Source organism: Doryrhamphus excisus, linkage group LG14 (genome assembly GCF_037039965.1).
Source record: "Doryrhamphus excisus strain RoL-2023G ecotype Guam linkage group LG14, RoL_Dexc_Guam_v1.1, whole genome shotgun sequence".
Lineage (NCBI taxonomy): Eukaryota > Metazoa > Chordata > Actinopteri > Syngnathiformes > Syngnathidae > Doryrhamphus > Doryrhamphus excisus.
In genome coordinates this window covers 6,531,776-6,545,879 of record NC_136370.1, presented here as the reverse complement: position 1 = coordinate 6,545,879, position 14,104 = coordinate 6,531,776, and the positions used below count along the sequence as shown (strand labels likewise).

The 14,104-nt window shown below is 40.1% G+C and overlaps 1 protein-coding gene across 5 annotated transcripts in view; it reads left to right on the top strand.

The window, feature by feature from the left end:
* The first annotated feature begins 5,902 nt into the window (after positions 1–5,902).
* meis2a (Meis homeobox 2a) overlaps positions 5,903–14,104 on the top strand; it is a 94,591-nt gene continuing 86,389 nt past the window's right edge. For 2 of the 5 annotated variants that reach the window (XM_058091433.2, XM_058091429.2), the window contains exons 1-6: positions 5,904–6,649; positions 6,926–7,152; positions 7,851–7,992; positions 8,084–8,134; positions 8,215–8,265; positions 8,721–8,870. In XM_058091433.2, the coding sequence (XP_057947416.1) occupies positions 6,638–6,649; positions 6,926–7,152; positions 7,851–7,992; positions 8,084–8,134; positions 8,215–8,265; positions 8,721–8,870 (633 nt within the window). In that variant the 5' untranslated portion in view covers positions 5,904–6,637. Of the gene's footprint in view, positions 6,650–6,925; positions 7,153–7,850; positions 7,993–8,083; positions 8,135–8,214; positions 8,266–8,720; positions 8,871–14,104 lie in introns of all 5 variants that reach the window. The other 3 variants (XM_058091432.2, XM_058091428.2, XM_058091431.2) reach the window with 3 other exon arrangements.

Genomic DNA, 14,104 nt, shown 5'->3' with positions numbered 1-14,104 from the left:
CACCCCCCAACCCCACCCTCCTTTAACACCAACTTCTGACTTTACAGCGCCATCCAATAACATATTTTATATTCAAATGTCCTTTTTATGTTTGTTTCTAAAGTGGAATTGGTGGTGGAATTGGGATTATGTTGACGCCATGCACACACTCACTCTGCAGGTATTCTGGGACAAACACAAGCTCATTACAGCAGTATTTGGTGCACACACACAGGCGTTAACGACTAATCTCAGCCGTGAGCTGCACTAAGGACAGCACACACACACACACACAGGAGGCTCACTTATATCATGGGGAAGAGTCGCCATTAAATATCAGTATGATAGTACACACAACTCTCTAACAGGATCTCAGTGTATAGACTGGTTACATATCTCATCTGGTTTCATATTATCTACATACTGTATTGTATATAACTCTGGGAAAAACTGCTGATTTTGTTAATACTTGGGTTGTTTATATTGTTTATTTTTCTATATTGTGTATTTTGTACTGCTTAACTGACTCTGTACTCTTGCTGCTGTGCAATGCAAATTTCCCCACTGAGGGAGGAATAAAGGCATATCTTAATCTTAATTGTAAATGAATAACTCTCTGACAATGTCAATCAAAAGTGTCTTTTTTGCAGGTAAAAGTAGCCAGTAAATAAATAGAAATATTAAATTTCTGCAGCAAATACAGATTATCTTTTGTTCAATACATTTGTACTCTTTATTATTTCTGCATGTATTTGTACCTTTTTAGTATTTCTTGCGTGTGTGTGTGTGTGTGTGTGTGTGTCTGTGACAGACAGAGACATACACCTGTGGCAAAATAGCACCTTTATAGTTTTTTCTTTTTTTTACCACATCAGTTATTATGTACTGCATTGTTTTGTATTTAGTATACATAATTAGAGGGCATCGAATGTGCATTTATTTGGCAGGAAAATACAATTAGCATGTGATATATTGGAAAATAAACGAAATACTGACGATGTATACATCGTCGAAATCGAAATATAGGGGTAATGTATATTTAATTCATCTAACGGCGTTAGTAAAGTTTGCACTGTATCGTTCTGTCGTCAGCAAGCAAATCATGACATTTTCATCTCATTTCGTTTGGTTTAAACGCTTTAAAAAAATCACTGTCATTTCAGTGTTTATGTATTTAAACCATATTTAAATCAGTAATCTTTTTATAACCCTACACATATTCCATTTTGTTGTTTTCCCCTCATTTTATAGTTGTTTTAATGTTATTTTTCGGCGTCTGCGGCGCTTGGCTGAGACCTGCATCCGCTAGGTGTCGCCAGAGGGCCGCCTAATCCCTCCGTGGCCTGCTTATGTGCTGTTTTGTGTGCTCAAGCTTCTCCAAGAGTGGCGCTGAAAGAATTTACAGTGAGTCGCGAAACTTTTGCAAGTATTTGACTTGCTTTGCCGGCTGCACTTTTTCAAACCACGTCGTTACATAGCACCGGGGGGGGGGGGGGGTCACCGGGAGTTCAGGTGCACTGCTAAATAGTTGTGTAAGGGGGTTGGTGTAGTAGAGGAGGGGGCGTATCTGTTATTTATGCCTCATAAATAGCACCGAAAAGTATAACTAAAGTTACATTGTGTGGGATTAAATGAGATAAAGATGCTCACGTGAGCTATGTGCAACCCCTTCCCTCATTTGCATAATCTCAACAAAGTGGAGAAAAGGAGTTACAAGCAAGATTAAGGCTGTTTTATTTGTTCCTGGAGGATTTATCTACAAACAATGCATATTTAGTGAAGACAAAAAGTGAGGAGAATTCGGGGGGGGGGGGGGGGGGGGGTTGCATCTTCCCTTCAGGATGTCTTGAGGATCTTTAAAGCTTGCTGATTGTCCCACTCGTGTTTTCCTTGAAACGGATCCCCCCCCCCCCTTACGCACACCTCTTCTCCTTCCCCTTCTTCTTCTTAAACGTGTGCTCCCCCCCTCTACACCCCCTTGATGAGTCCAAACGCAGCTGGCCATGTCCCACACGGACATGGAGAGCTTTAACCCTCCACTGACCTCAATTTGACACCAGCAGATGAAATTTTAGCGTCTGTTAATGTCGTCCAATCGCTTTACTTAAGGAAAAAATACCCTAAAACGCCAAAAAGAGGAACTTTTTTTTGATGTTATCGTGAAAAGAAATCACATTAAGAAGTCGTTGTGGTTAAATGATTCATTTGTAATTGTATATTATATTTGTTTCATGCCTTCAGCCTTTTCCCTAGGAATTATTTAATACAAAAAATGCAGTAAAAAACCGGGTAAAACTAATATCCAAATACTGTAAATTGCTTTAATTTGTTTTAAATCAATTGATTTCATACTTTAAGGTAGTTTATTTCTTAACAACCACACATTTTCTGCATTTAAATAAAAATACAAAATAGAATTTCCACAGTATCAACGGGTTAAATTAAAAGACACGATATAGTCACCAGATTTTAGCACTATAAACACCAACGTTACAAACTATTTGTATTTTAAACGAATACATACACAGATTTCCGTACTCTATATTTGTTTAATGCTTATTAAAAAATCTAATAAATAGCCATATTTCCATACTGTACATTGGTTTAATGTTGAAAACAAACAAACTTTGAATATTAAAAGGCCAATTAAATATCCACATTTGCATACGCTAAACGTGTTTAAGACTAATAAATATATACACACTTTTAAACAAAAATAGGTTGTGGTTTTTTTTAAGTGTTGAGTGCTATTAATTCATTTCCCCCTGCTAGGTATGATGCCTGTGCGTGGAAAGCCGTACATTGGACACGCATAATTAACCTCCAGTGTTTTCACACGCTCTTTTGGCTGCTCACAATCTCCGGGGTGGGTGGGTGGTGTGTGTGCACCAGAGTCGCATCACATCCCGTATTTGCACCATAACTGCACGTTACAAAAAATTATATATTTTTATTTTATTTAAGAAAATGATGCACTCCAAAAAAACATGTAAAAAAAAAAATACAGATAACATGAGGTTTGCTTACCAGTGTAATCCAAATGGGAGGTATCGGGGGAAAAGTTGCATAGAAATGTAAAAAAAAAAAAAAAAGCAGGCTTTGCAGAGTGGCTGTGCGTCTTGTTGTTGCTCTCTCTCTCTTTCTGCCTCTGTGCGAGCTCCTTCCCGGGGAATTGCTGCTTGAAATGTCCACACAGCCGTTTGTCAAAGCCTTGCTGCACTCCTTTGCACTTCCCACACCCACACCACCGAGCCCACACCACCCCCGCCCCCCCATATATGCCAACAAACATCACTGTTGTCATTTAAGAACAGCAAATGTGCCTTATTATTATTTAGTTATTCACCTATCTACTTGAATCTTAATCCTTTATGTATTAATGATTCATTTGCATCATCACCTTCCACAAAAAAAAAAGACTCCACCATCAACCGCCATTGCATCCATGTTGGCCCGCTATTAAAAGTCATGTATATTGTGCCTAAAGAGCTCCTGGAGGGTCTTCTTCAACATGCTCCTCCCTCTCCTTCTCCTCAATCTCCTCTCATGATTGATGATCCCCAGGCATGCTTTGATAATTGACCACTGAGGGTTCCTATCTGGAGAGGAACACTGGAAAAAAAAAAGGGGGGGGGGGGTAATTTGCAGTAACTGCAGAAATGGAGGTATTGGTTATAATAGAACTATAGTATAGCAAGTAACAGGGGTATATGTCATGGGGGGACACTGTCACAAATAGTTGTACGCAGTGCAAAAGAGCCTCACTATGGTTACCGTGGTAACTGTGTACTGGTCAAAAAATGTACTTTCTAAAGTAGTACTCTTAACGATGTACCCATTTTATGTTCCATTGACTTTTTGTACAAATTAATGACTTTACACACAATTTGGGTTCCGATTCACAGTTGTAGTTAAAGGCCATGTAAAAATATAAGTTGCAGCCATACGCTTATGATATATAACATCACAATCTGAATCAACGTCCTCCGGATCAGCCAAGTTTTAAAAGTCAACACGAAAAAAGAAAAAAAGTCAATGCTACTTGAAAAGCTTTACAGTCCGTCATGCTGATTTTACTGCAGTTTTGCATGACAATCTGCATCAAATTGTACTACATATTCTAACATCAGTAGCGTCTCTATATGACCGAGTGGTCAAGTACTATAAATGCTGTGTGACATCTTGCGCAGCCTTACTTGTACTATACTTTTACTTCATTTGAACTGCAAAAGTCGGTCTTTAATGAAGACATCTGTGCTATTTACTGCATTTTGACATCAGGATCTTCATCGGAATGCACTTTACTGACCAAATTTGGGAGGAAGTCACTAAAAATGAAGAAGTTAATCCTCTGGGAAACCTTGTTCAGCCACATACTATTTTTGCAACATTTTAACATCAACATCAGGTCTTTAATGGACACATCTGGGCTATTGGCTTTTTGACATCAGATCAAGAGACTTTTTACATTAAAATTAGCTGTCTTAACAATTACAGGCATAGCATTTAATGCCAGAATCTGAACCAGAATCACCTTTATGGACCAAATTTGAATAAAAGGAGCGCAGTCTGCATGATCGTTATTGACCTTTATTTCCTAGTTTTACAGCAGTTCAACATCAGAATCATTTGCAATCATAATTCCGATGACAAACTAACATCAGAATTTGACTCAAAATGACCATGTAACTCAACGTCACTAAAAACTGGAGTCTTTTAAAAGCTTTTAAGGGCGTTTGCAGCCATAATGTTGCCATGTTTGTGACATTTCACATCATAATCGGGTGTTTAATGAATGCATGCATACATATACTAGACTTTAATGTCATAAAATGAATCAGAATCATTTTTATTGACAATGTTTCAAAGAACGTAAGAAAAATTGAAGCTTTTTTCAGCCATACTATTAGTAGTTTGACAGTTTTGACTACAATATAACATCATCTTTTTTGACCGCATTACACACAGACCTCACTTGGTAATTAGTACTACTTTCTAGAATTTAACATCCAAATCTGACACAGTATGTTTTTTATTGGACAAATTTGCAAGGAAATAGTAAAAAAAAACATATTAAAAAGTGAATGTTTGAAAATGTTTACATTAAAATTTTTGTTTAACACCCATCTTGACCATGTTACATGTAGAAGTCGGTAGAAATGGAAAACGCAATGACTTTTGAGGATGTTTGCAGCCATACTATTAGTACTTTTTGTATGTTTTCCGACTATGTAATGTCAGAATCAGGATGATCTGTATTTACCCTATTTTAAAGGAAACCACTATACAATATAAAAACTAATGTACATCTGATTATCATCTCTAGGGTCACGGGTCATTTGAGTCAAAATCAACTCTTCAATGGTTGCAACCATGCTATTTTAACATCAAAATCTGACATAAGCGGATCTTTATCTACCACATTTGAAAAGAAATCACTAAAAATAGAAATGGTGAACATTTCAAAACATTGACAGTCATGCTGGTAGTAGTTTTAGTACTTTTTACAACAATTTACCAAAACTTTGAGTTAAAATTAATACATCATAACCACTTTGCATAGATAAGTCACTAAACATGGAGATTTCAATGACTTTTGCAGTCATTCCTATACATTCTACAAACTTTTTTTGCAGGTTTTACTACACTTTAACAGTGATAGAGTCCCAGCAGGTCCAATAGCATGGTTTCTGAATGTGAAGTGAAAATAAGAGCTTAGCACATATATAATATTTGCAGTATGTTGCAAGTGTGTGGTGTTGTGTTGCTGTCCATCCTCATTGCACGCTAAAGTATTTTGGGTGGGTGGGGAGAGAGTTCTTTGAGGGAGGGAGGGTGCCCGTCTATTACCCCCACCACACACACACACACACACACACACACTTGCAGCACCACCACTGGCTGGGGCCAGCACGCCACTTCCGGGATCCGTCATTGCACTCGCCCACCGCTCGGCGCTTGCGAGTCAGCCATCCAAAGGCAGGCGGTGTGTGTTTCTAGAAGCCAGCCAGCCGCCAAGCTGCCAACACTCGCTGACACACACTCACCGCGGACCCTTGGAGAAACCTTACCTCTACGCATATTTTTTTTATTATTTCTTATTTTTCCCAAATATTTTCTATTTTCCCACCTCTTTCTTCCTTTCTCTCCACCCACTTTTGTGTGTGTCTTCTTGAAAACTACACGGGACGAGCATTAAAGCAGACATTTCAAGGAAGACGCACGGCCGGACTTTACCGGATGAAAACGGACTAACGCGGAGGAGAGGAGGAGAAAGAAAAAACTTGAACATCATCACCAACCGTCATTCATTCATTACCTTGACAACCTCTGGCTTTGATTGACAGCTGGAGTGGCAAAAAGCCATGAGACGCGACAGTTGACTCGCAATCTGGGCCCATTGTAACCTCACATTTTGACTTTTTATCCACTTTTTTGTTGCTTCTTTTTGTGAACAAAAAGACGGACCGTCCGATGCGACGACTTCAGCGTGTAGCGGCGAATAGGAGAATTCGCTAAGAAAAAAAACATAATAATAAAAAGTTAATCGAAAGCGAGAAGAACCTGGAACATTTTTTCCTCTTTCCACGCAGGACAAAAGTGGGATATTTAATAGAAAAATAACACATTTTAAGGAGTTTATTGGAGCTGCAGCCTGATGGCGCAAAGGGTAAGGTCCCACTCATTTCATTGCACACATCCACGCTGTGGAAAGTAGCGTGACATTTGTGCAAGCTCCTTCCACAAGGCAAGCCTTCCTCCTCCACCGGACACACTCCAAAACATCTATTTTTTTAACTCACTTCTAATGTTTCTGGTAATACCGTGCATTTTTTTTAAACATCGCAACACTCCTGACTGTGACGCCCCCGTGTTCCATTCGAAAAAGACCCAAAAGTAACAATGCACCTCGCTGACTTCTCCCCCTTTGCTTGTGCTCCTTCAGTACGATGAGCTGGCCCACTACGGGGGTATGGACGGCGTTTCGGCGTCCATGTACGGGGATCCGCACGCTCCCCGACCGCTCCCCCAGGTCCACCACCTCAACCACGGACCGCCGCTCCACGCCAGCCAGCACTACGGAGCGCACGCTCCACACCCGAACGTCATGCCCACCAGCATGGGCTCGGCCGTCAACGACGTCCTAAAGAGGGATAAGGACCAGATTTATGGGTAAACTTTACATGCAGGAGTCCATTTTTACAACTTATTTTTCCTAAAATGCACTTTAACACTATTTCACCGCAGCAAACTCCATAGGTTAAATGCCACATTTATACATTCTTATCATTTCTCCTTTTTAAAAAAACACTATTTACTATATAATTGTTTTGCACACATGAAGTGAATACACCGCAAAATACGGCGTGTTTCAATATTGCAATCATGCAATTATTTTAATAGTTTAGCTTTAAACGTGCAAAGGCGTACACGCAGGCATGCATGTTCGGATTGTGCCAATAATTTACACAATATAACATTATTCTATACGGACACATGGATCAACTTTTATTTTATTACACAAAGTGTTATGTGTGTGAATGACTCGAAGGTTACTTGTTATAATTGTATTATGTCTTCTACTGTCAACGCCCCTCACACTTGACTAATTCTTTATAAAATAAATTTTTGCGTTTAAGTCTTGCTGTCGCCTTTGCGTCGCCATGATAAAACATGTGATAGAAAAAAAACTACACTTTCTAGCCTTAAATAATACAAAAGTTGAAGTTTTATGTAGTCATTAAGTGGTACAAAACAGATACTCTGCAAAAAGAAAGAAAAAAAAGCATTTGCATAGATGCATGCTTGCCCCTCCAGGAGTTACCGGCATGCTCCGTGTCGTTAACCCGCCTTTGCGCGCTCCTCTGCAGGCATCCCCTCTTCCCTCTGCTCGCTCTGGTCTTCGAGAAGTGCGAGCTGGCGACGTGCACGCCGAGGGAGCCCGGCGTGGCCGGGGGAGACGTATGCTCCTCGGACTCTTTCAACGAGGACATCGCGGTGTTTGCCAAACAGGTCCAGACCCACTATAAAAAAAACACTTACATTGACTTTTAATCGCTTATAAAAGTTCATGCAAAACATGACTCTTTACTGTTTTTTACAGGTCCGGGCAGAAAAACCTTTATTTTCATCAAATCCAGAGTTGGATAACTTGGTGAGTTCACTTTTTTGTCATTTTTGTAGTTAAAAATGATGCTTTCTTTGGATGACAAATGTCATTGTCATACGTTTCAGATGATACAAGCCATACAAGTGTTACGGTTTCACCTCTTGGAATTAGAAAAGGTAAAAGAATGCATTCATTGCATGCTTTAGTGTGAAATTATGAGGAAAAAACACTCGTGGATTACATCTCTATCGGTGTTTAGAAGTAAAATGTTCATATTTAATGCAGGCGTGCAGCTATTTAAGCAGCTCAAATGTGCTCAATTAAGCCTCTTTGTTATTGATCCTGCATGCAGATCTGCTTTCAGCTGCTGCCACTTTAGTTTGATTTGATTCTATTTTTATTTCATTCGGTTTTTATCTTTAATTCGTTGCCCCCCTTTTTCAACCTGTTGCTCCTGCACGTCTCCAGAGAACAATAATAATAAAAAAGTAAGGCAACAGTTTGCCTATTCTTTAGAACAGATTAATGACATCCCCCGTCCACACCCCCCCCCCCCCGCCCTAATTCCGCTTAATTGCTCCTCAACCTGCACCAAAAATGACATTAAAATGTTGCAATTTCTTCCTTTAAGGTGCACGAGCTCTGCGACAATTTTTGCCATCGGTACATCAGCTGTTTGAAAGGAAAAATGCCAATAGATTTAGTGATCGATGAGCGGGATGGGAGCTCCAAATCCGACCACGAAGAGCTGTCCGGCTCGTCGACGAACCTCGCCGATCATGTAAGTGAACGTAACATTTTCTATCTCCCGGCTCTTGGCTGCATGCCCTTAACTCACCGCTAATGTAATTGTTCGTAGCGATTCGAATAGTGTGCGCTCGTTTCTTTAGTTGCGGTGTGCCGATGTGCCGATGTCCCGATGCGGGGTCAAAGAGCTAAATGCGCCACAATAGACTTGATTGTTGTTTAGTCTTTTGATGGGGTGCAGTCATGTTTGTGTGTACTTGACGGTTGCACTAAGGAAACTCTATGACGCGTTATAGGCAGGGAGGCAGGCTAAGCTTTCGCTTTAGGCCACTATTTAAATAAAAAGAAAGAAAGAATGGGGGCTTTCCACGCAGAGGTGCTATGGATTTCCACTGCAGAGGTGCACGTTCGGTGTGTGTGTGCGTGCGTGCTTTGAACTGCATTAAGCATCAATGCCAAGTTCACATTGCATATGATGCTTCTGCTAATGTTAATGTGTTTAATTGTTCCTGTTGATCACTATATTTTATTTGTGTTGTTCTGCAGTGTTGTGGGCTCCACTCACTGTACCCCACCTTTTCTTTTTTTCATGGCTGAAGGCTCCATAATGCTCAATTCAATTATATGTGCAGCAAGCAGGGCTTTAAATTTGAAGATGCATCTTGTTTTGTGGGGTATAATAAACACATATGGTGTATTATTCTTATTAGTAGTAGTATTATTATTGTGAGTTATCACATCTTATGTGGTGCAACTTGTTCCTTGTGGCGCATGGATTTAAGTGTTATGCTTGCATGCATCTGTTGGCTCTGGCTAGAGGCCTAATAAACACACAGGCATGCACACAAAGACACTCACACGCTGACATGCACACTGGTGTCGTTTGGTCAGCTTGGCGATATTGTGCACAGATGCTGTTGTTGTCAATAGTATTGCAGGGATGAAATAGCAACTGGTGGCAATCACAATATTTCATGTGTGTGCGGTGTCGCTTCAAAATGATAAAAAGTGTTGAAAATTGCAATTTAAAGGGCTAGGTATATGGTGACCTAAACGCGTCATTATAAGGGAGTAGAAGCCATGTAAAAATGGAGCATAAAATACATTATATTATATTGCTCTATTGTTCTTATGAATACAGTCACAATGTTTTCTGCTTTTAAAGCAGAACACATGTGATTTTTCAAAGCAAAAAAAGGTACTTGTGAAATAAATAAAATTTATTTATAGGTCATTATTATAAATTTACTGATGTTTAAGTCAAAATAGTTAGAATTTTTGTGTGACATACTCATTTTCATGTTTATTAACAATTCATAGCACATTTATAACATTGTTATTAACCTATTTATTAACAATTCATTAGCCCTCACTGTAAAGCGGTTGTGTAATTGAGATATGCTCATAAATGCAAGCAATAAACAACATCAGCAAAAAAAAAAAAGAAGTAGTGACGCATCATTTATCTTGCGGCCATTTGGACTGACCACCTCGTTAGGTGTTTAAACTTTGAGGGATTTATTCCTCTGTTGTGGCACCCATGAACTTTTTATTGCACCCACTTTGAGTTTTTTTTTTTTTTAAACCTTGCTTATTTGCCTGCGGAGCTAAAAAGGTGACCATAAACATTATTTTTGCTTAATTAGATGTGATGTAAAAAAACACAACTATTGCTGCCCTTCTTGTCTCGGTGTTATTTATTGAATGACTTCATTAGGCATTTGTCTCCATTTCCTAATTAATTTCTGTCCCCATTTTAGGCATAGCTAATAGTTAGATATGCTAATTAGCCGCAGTCACGTCCACTTTTCTTTGCTTTGCTTTGCATTTTTAACAGGCCCCCCCACCCCACCGCACCCCCACCCATCTCCCCTGGCCTCGGGCTACCGTCTCATGTGGGGAAAGTTGTGGCAATGATAAGGACGCTTGTTTTCATGTTTTTTTTTCTTCTCAACAGTCAAAAAGCGCACTTTTATTTACACTTGAATGCAGCATTGTCTTAGGGATGATTGGATTATGCTTCAGCAAGAAAGGCAAAGGGGATGTGGCCTTCGCTGACAATGTTGATTTTGGTGACTGTCTCTACCATGTAAGCCCACCCAGGACTATACTCACCCCCCCCCCTCCCTTCTCCTTTTGATGAACCCCTTAAACGAGAGACGTGTACAGAGGGTGATAAAGGGGGTAAAATATCGGCTTGTCTTTTAATTAATGAGTCAAATTCTCCCTCTCTTATGCGCGACATCTAATTCAAGGAAAGGACAAATAGAATTAAACAAGTGTGAATGTTATCAGGCCCAATGGATTGGATGTGCATGCTAAATGAGGTAACCAAAATATTAGAAATGTACTCTCGGACTGATTTGTTCTGAAGGTAAATAGGAGCTCCCATGCTTATCTTGACGCTGCATGGCTGGAGAGAAAAAAAAATAGGAGGAGGGGTTTTAAAAAAATGTTGACATTGGATTTTCTGCAACAGGCAAGACATGGCGAGCTCACTTTGGTCCAGTCTCGTCTGTGCTAAGTGATTTAAAGTCCATATACACTGCAATAAGGAAGGAAAAATGCCACATACAGCCTATAAGCGTCTGCTGTGACGTATAAAATACAGCTTCTAATACAACAGGACTGGAGAAATGAGCGTCGGGTGTTAAACTTTACACCTCGGACTCCGACATTGTGGAATTCCCATACACACAGGCGTGATCCTACTTCTGTTATAGCGCTGATACTACCTCAGAAGCTGGCAAATTCCATTATGTTTGCATGACATTGTTAACCCCTTTACACAGATTTTTTCTCATCTTTTTATACAGAACTTACCACAAATGTGTGCACTTTCACACAGCAACACGGCATCACACTCGTCATCCGATGAGATGACAACAACATAACAGAGCGGGAGACGTGACTGCTCCTTATACACAGACGGCGTATCGCCTCTGTTATAGCTTTCAGAAGCTGGCAAATTTGCGGTGCAGCGTGGCATGGACTTTAAAATGACAAGTAAAAATGTAAAAAATGTTAGCCCCAGTTGCACAGAAATCCTGCATCAGAGTCATAACAAAAGATTTGACATTTATCCACCTGTGCCTTTTCCACAGAACTCAGCAAAGCAGGATATTTCCGCAAGTCGGTGCGCTTTCACACAGCAACACAGCACCCCACAATCTTTTAAATTAATAGATGACTTGTCAGACAATGGCTTTCAACATAAAATGGTGGGAGAAGTGAATGCTCCTTATACACAGGCTGTTACAGCTCTCAGAAGCTGGGGGGCAAAAAAAAAGGTGAAAAATGCCAGCTTTAATAGGTAGTGTGACAGGGGCTTTGATGACAAGTTAAAATGTGAACAATGTTAGCCTCCTTAGCACAGAAATCTATCAGAGCATCAGTCGTAACAAAAGATCTGGCATCTATCCACTTGTGCATTTTACACAGAACTCAGCCAAGCAGGATATTTTCCACCATACTGATAATATCTATATATTTAACTGAAGCCAGGAAAGTGCTACAAAATGGGAAGCGATGAAGCATACAAGTGTATTCAAGAGTCAAATGTCATGTTGAGTACAATACATGTGTACATGTTGGCAGACATGAAACTATTCCCTGCCCTTATGCCGCCCCGACAACGCTCCCACTATTTGAGAATACAGAGGTGGTGTCCCATCTTGTTATGGTGAAAAGGAAATAAAGGTGGAAAAATGCCGTCTGTTCCAAGATGTGTGAAAGGGGTTATTGTTAAAGTGATCCCAGAAAGCACTGTAATGTGCATGCCAGACCACTAGTTGGCGACAACTGCATGTCCTCCTTTATTTTTCAGTGGCATACAGTATAACTGAGCATTATAAGCACAAACGCTACAACATTACAGCTTTTAGCCTTGGAACTGTAATCCCTGTGTTCAGATGTTTCCAGGCTCCCAAATGCTGTTGCCGTGTAAACAAACAACCCCCACTAAAAAAAAAACACACTTTTTATCCAGCTTCATTCTGTGTTGCGGTGTCGGCCCATCTAGACTTACATTTCCTATTTGATTAGTGTTGCGAGAGCCTGTTGGGAGTCATATCTAATCATCATGGCTGCAACAGCGAGAGAGCGCCTTTGCTCACTTGTTGCACCGTGAACACGACTCCCACCCCGCCTTGCTGCGTGTGCATGCAACGCAGCTGCCACGAGGTCGTGCACTGTGTACAATATGCATGTATGTACAGTATGTGCACTCGTTTTTGTTTTTTTTTAAGAATATCAGGGTCATGATATAATTGTTAGGCACAACAACCCCTTTGGTAAGCCTCCCCCCATCCTTCCAAGAGCATCACAATAAGTTTCTAGAGAGGCGTGGATTTATTTAGGGGTACATCCATAGACTGTAAATTGTGGTGTGTTCCAATTGAATGCAAAAGTTGCATTGAAATTTTAAAAGAGACGCATGTTTATGATTGTGTTGGCGTAGTACTGCACTGCGTCAATACTGAAATGTGTTCCTCATATTTAGTTCCTCTCATAGGTTGACCAGGCGTTCCAAATAGTAGGAGCACCTCTCCTTATGCTGCTATCACACACATAAAAATATAAAGCAATTCATTAATCACGTTTATTTAATTGAATCAATTGATTTTCCTTTTTCCACATTCATTTCTTTTTATGCTTGTCGTCTCGTCAGTCCACACGAACTGTGTTTATTATTATTATTATGTACTACTAAATGAAGGCCTTTTTCAAATGATTGTTCATAATTGAGGGTTTTAGTAAAGACTCAGCTGTTCAATTGAGGCTACACCCCCCCCCCTTAAAACAGCTGTATGTAATTATTAACATTTTTCCTCCTGTGTTTATAACGTGTGGCAAGATGCATCTTGAAATGTCAGGTATGATTTATGACCTCGTGTGTGTTTGGCGTGTCAGCGGTTCTGTACATGATCAGCATCGGGATCCCCGCTGCCTTTCTCGTGCAAGACACAAGTCCTTTCCTCCCTTCCTCCCTCCCTCCCTTCTCTTCCTTTTCTTTTTTCATTCCCTTGCAGCTTTCAGGGGAATTGAAGGGAAATTCAATGATGCCACTAAATCAATTTTATTGGGAATTCCCAGGGATGCAGGCAAGGCGGGAAAGTGAGGCAGGTGTTTGTAAATAAGAGACAAGGGGATTATAGCCTCCGCCTGAATCCATCATAATCCATATTGTCCCCATGCTTTGTCATCATTATATTAATTATGGGCATAGTTTATTTGTTTTGGACGTGCTTAACAAGTCACATGTTTACA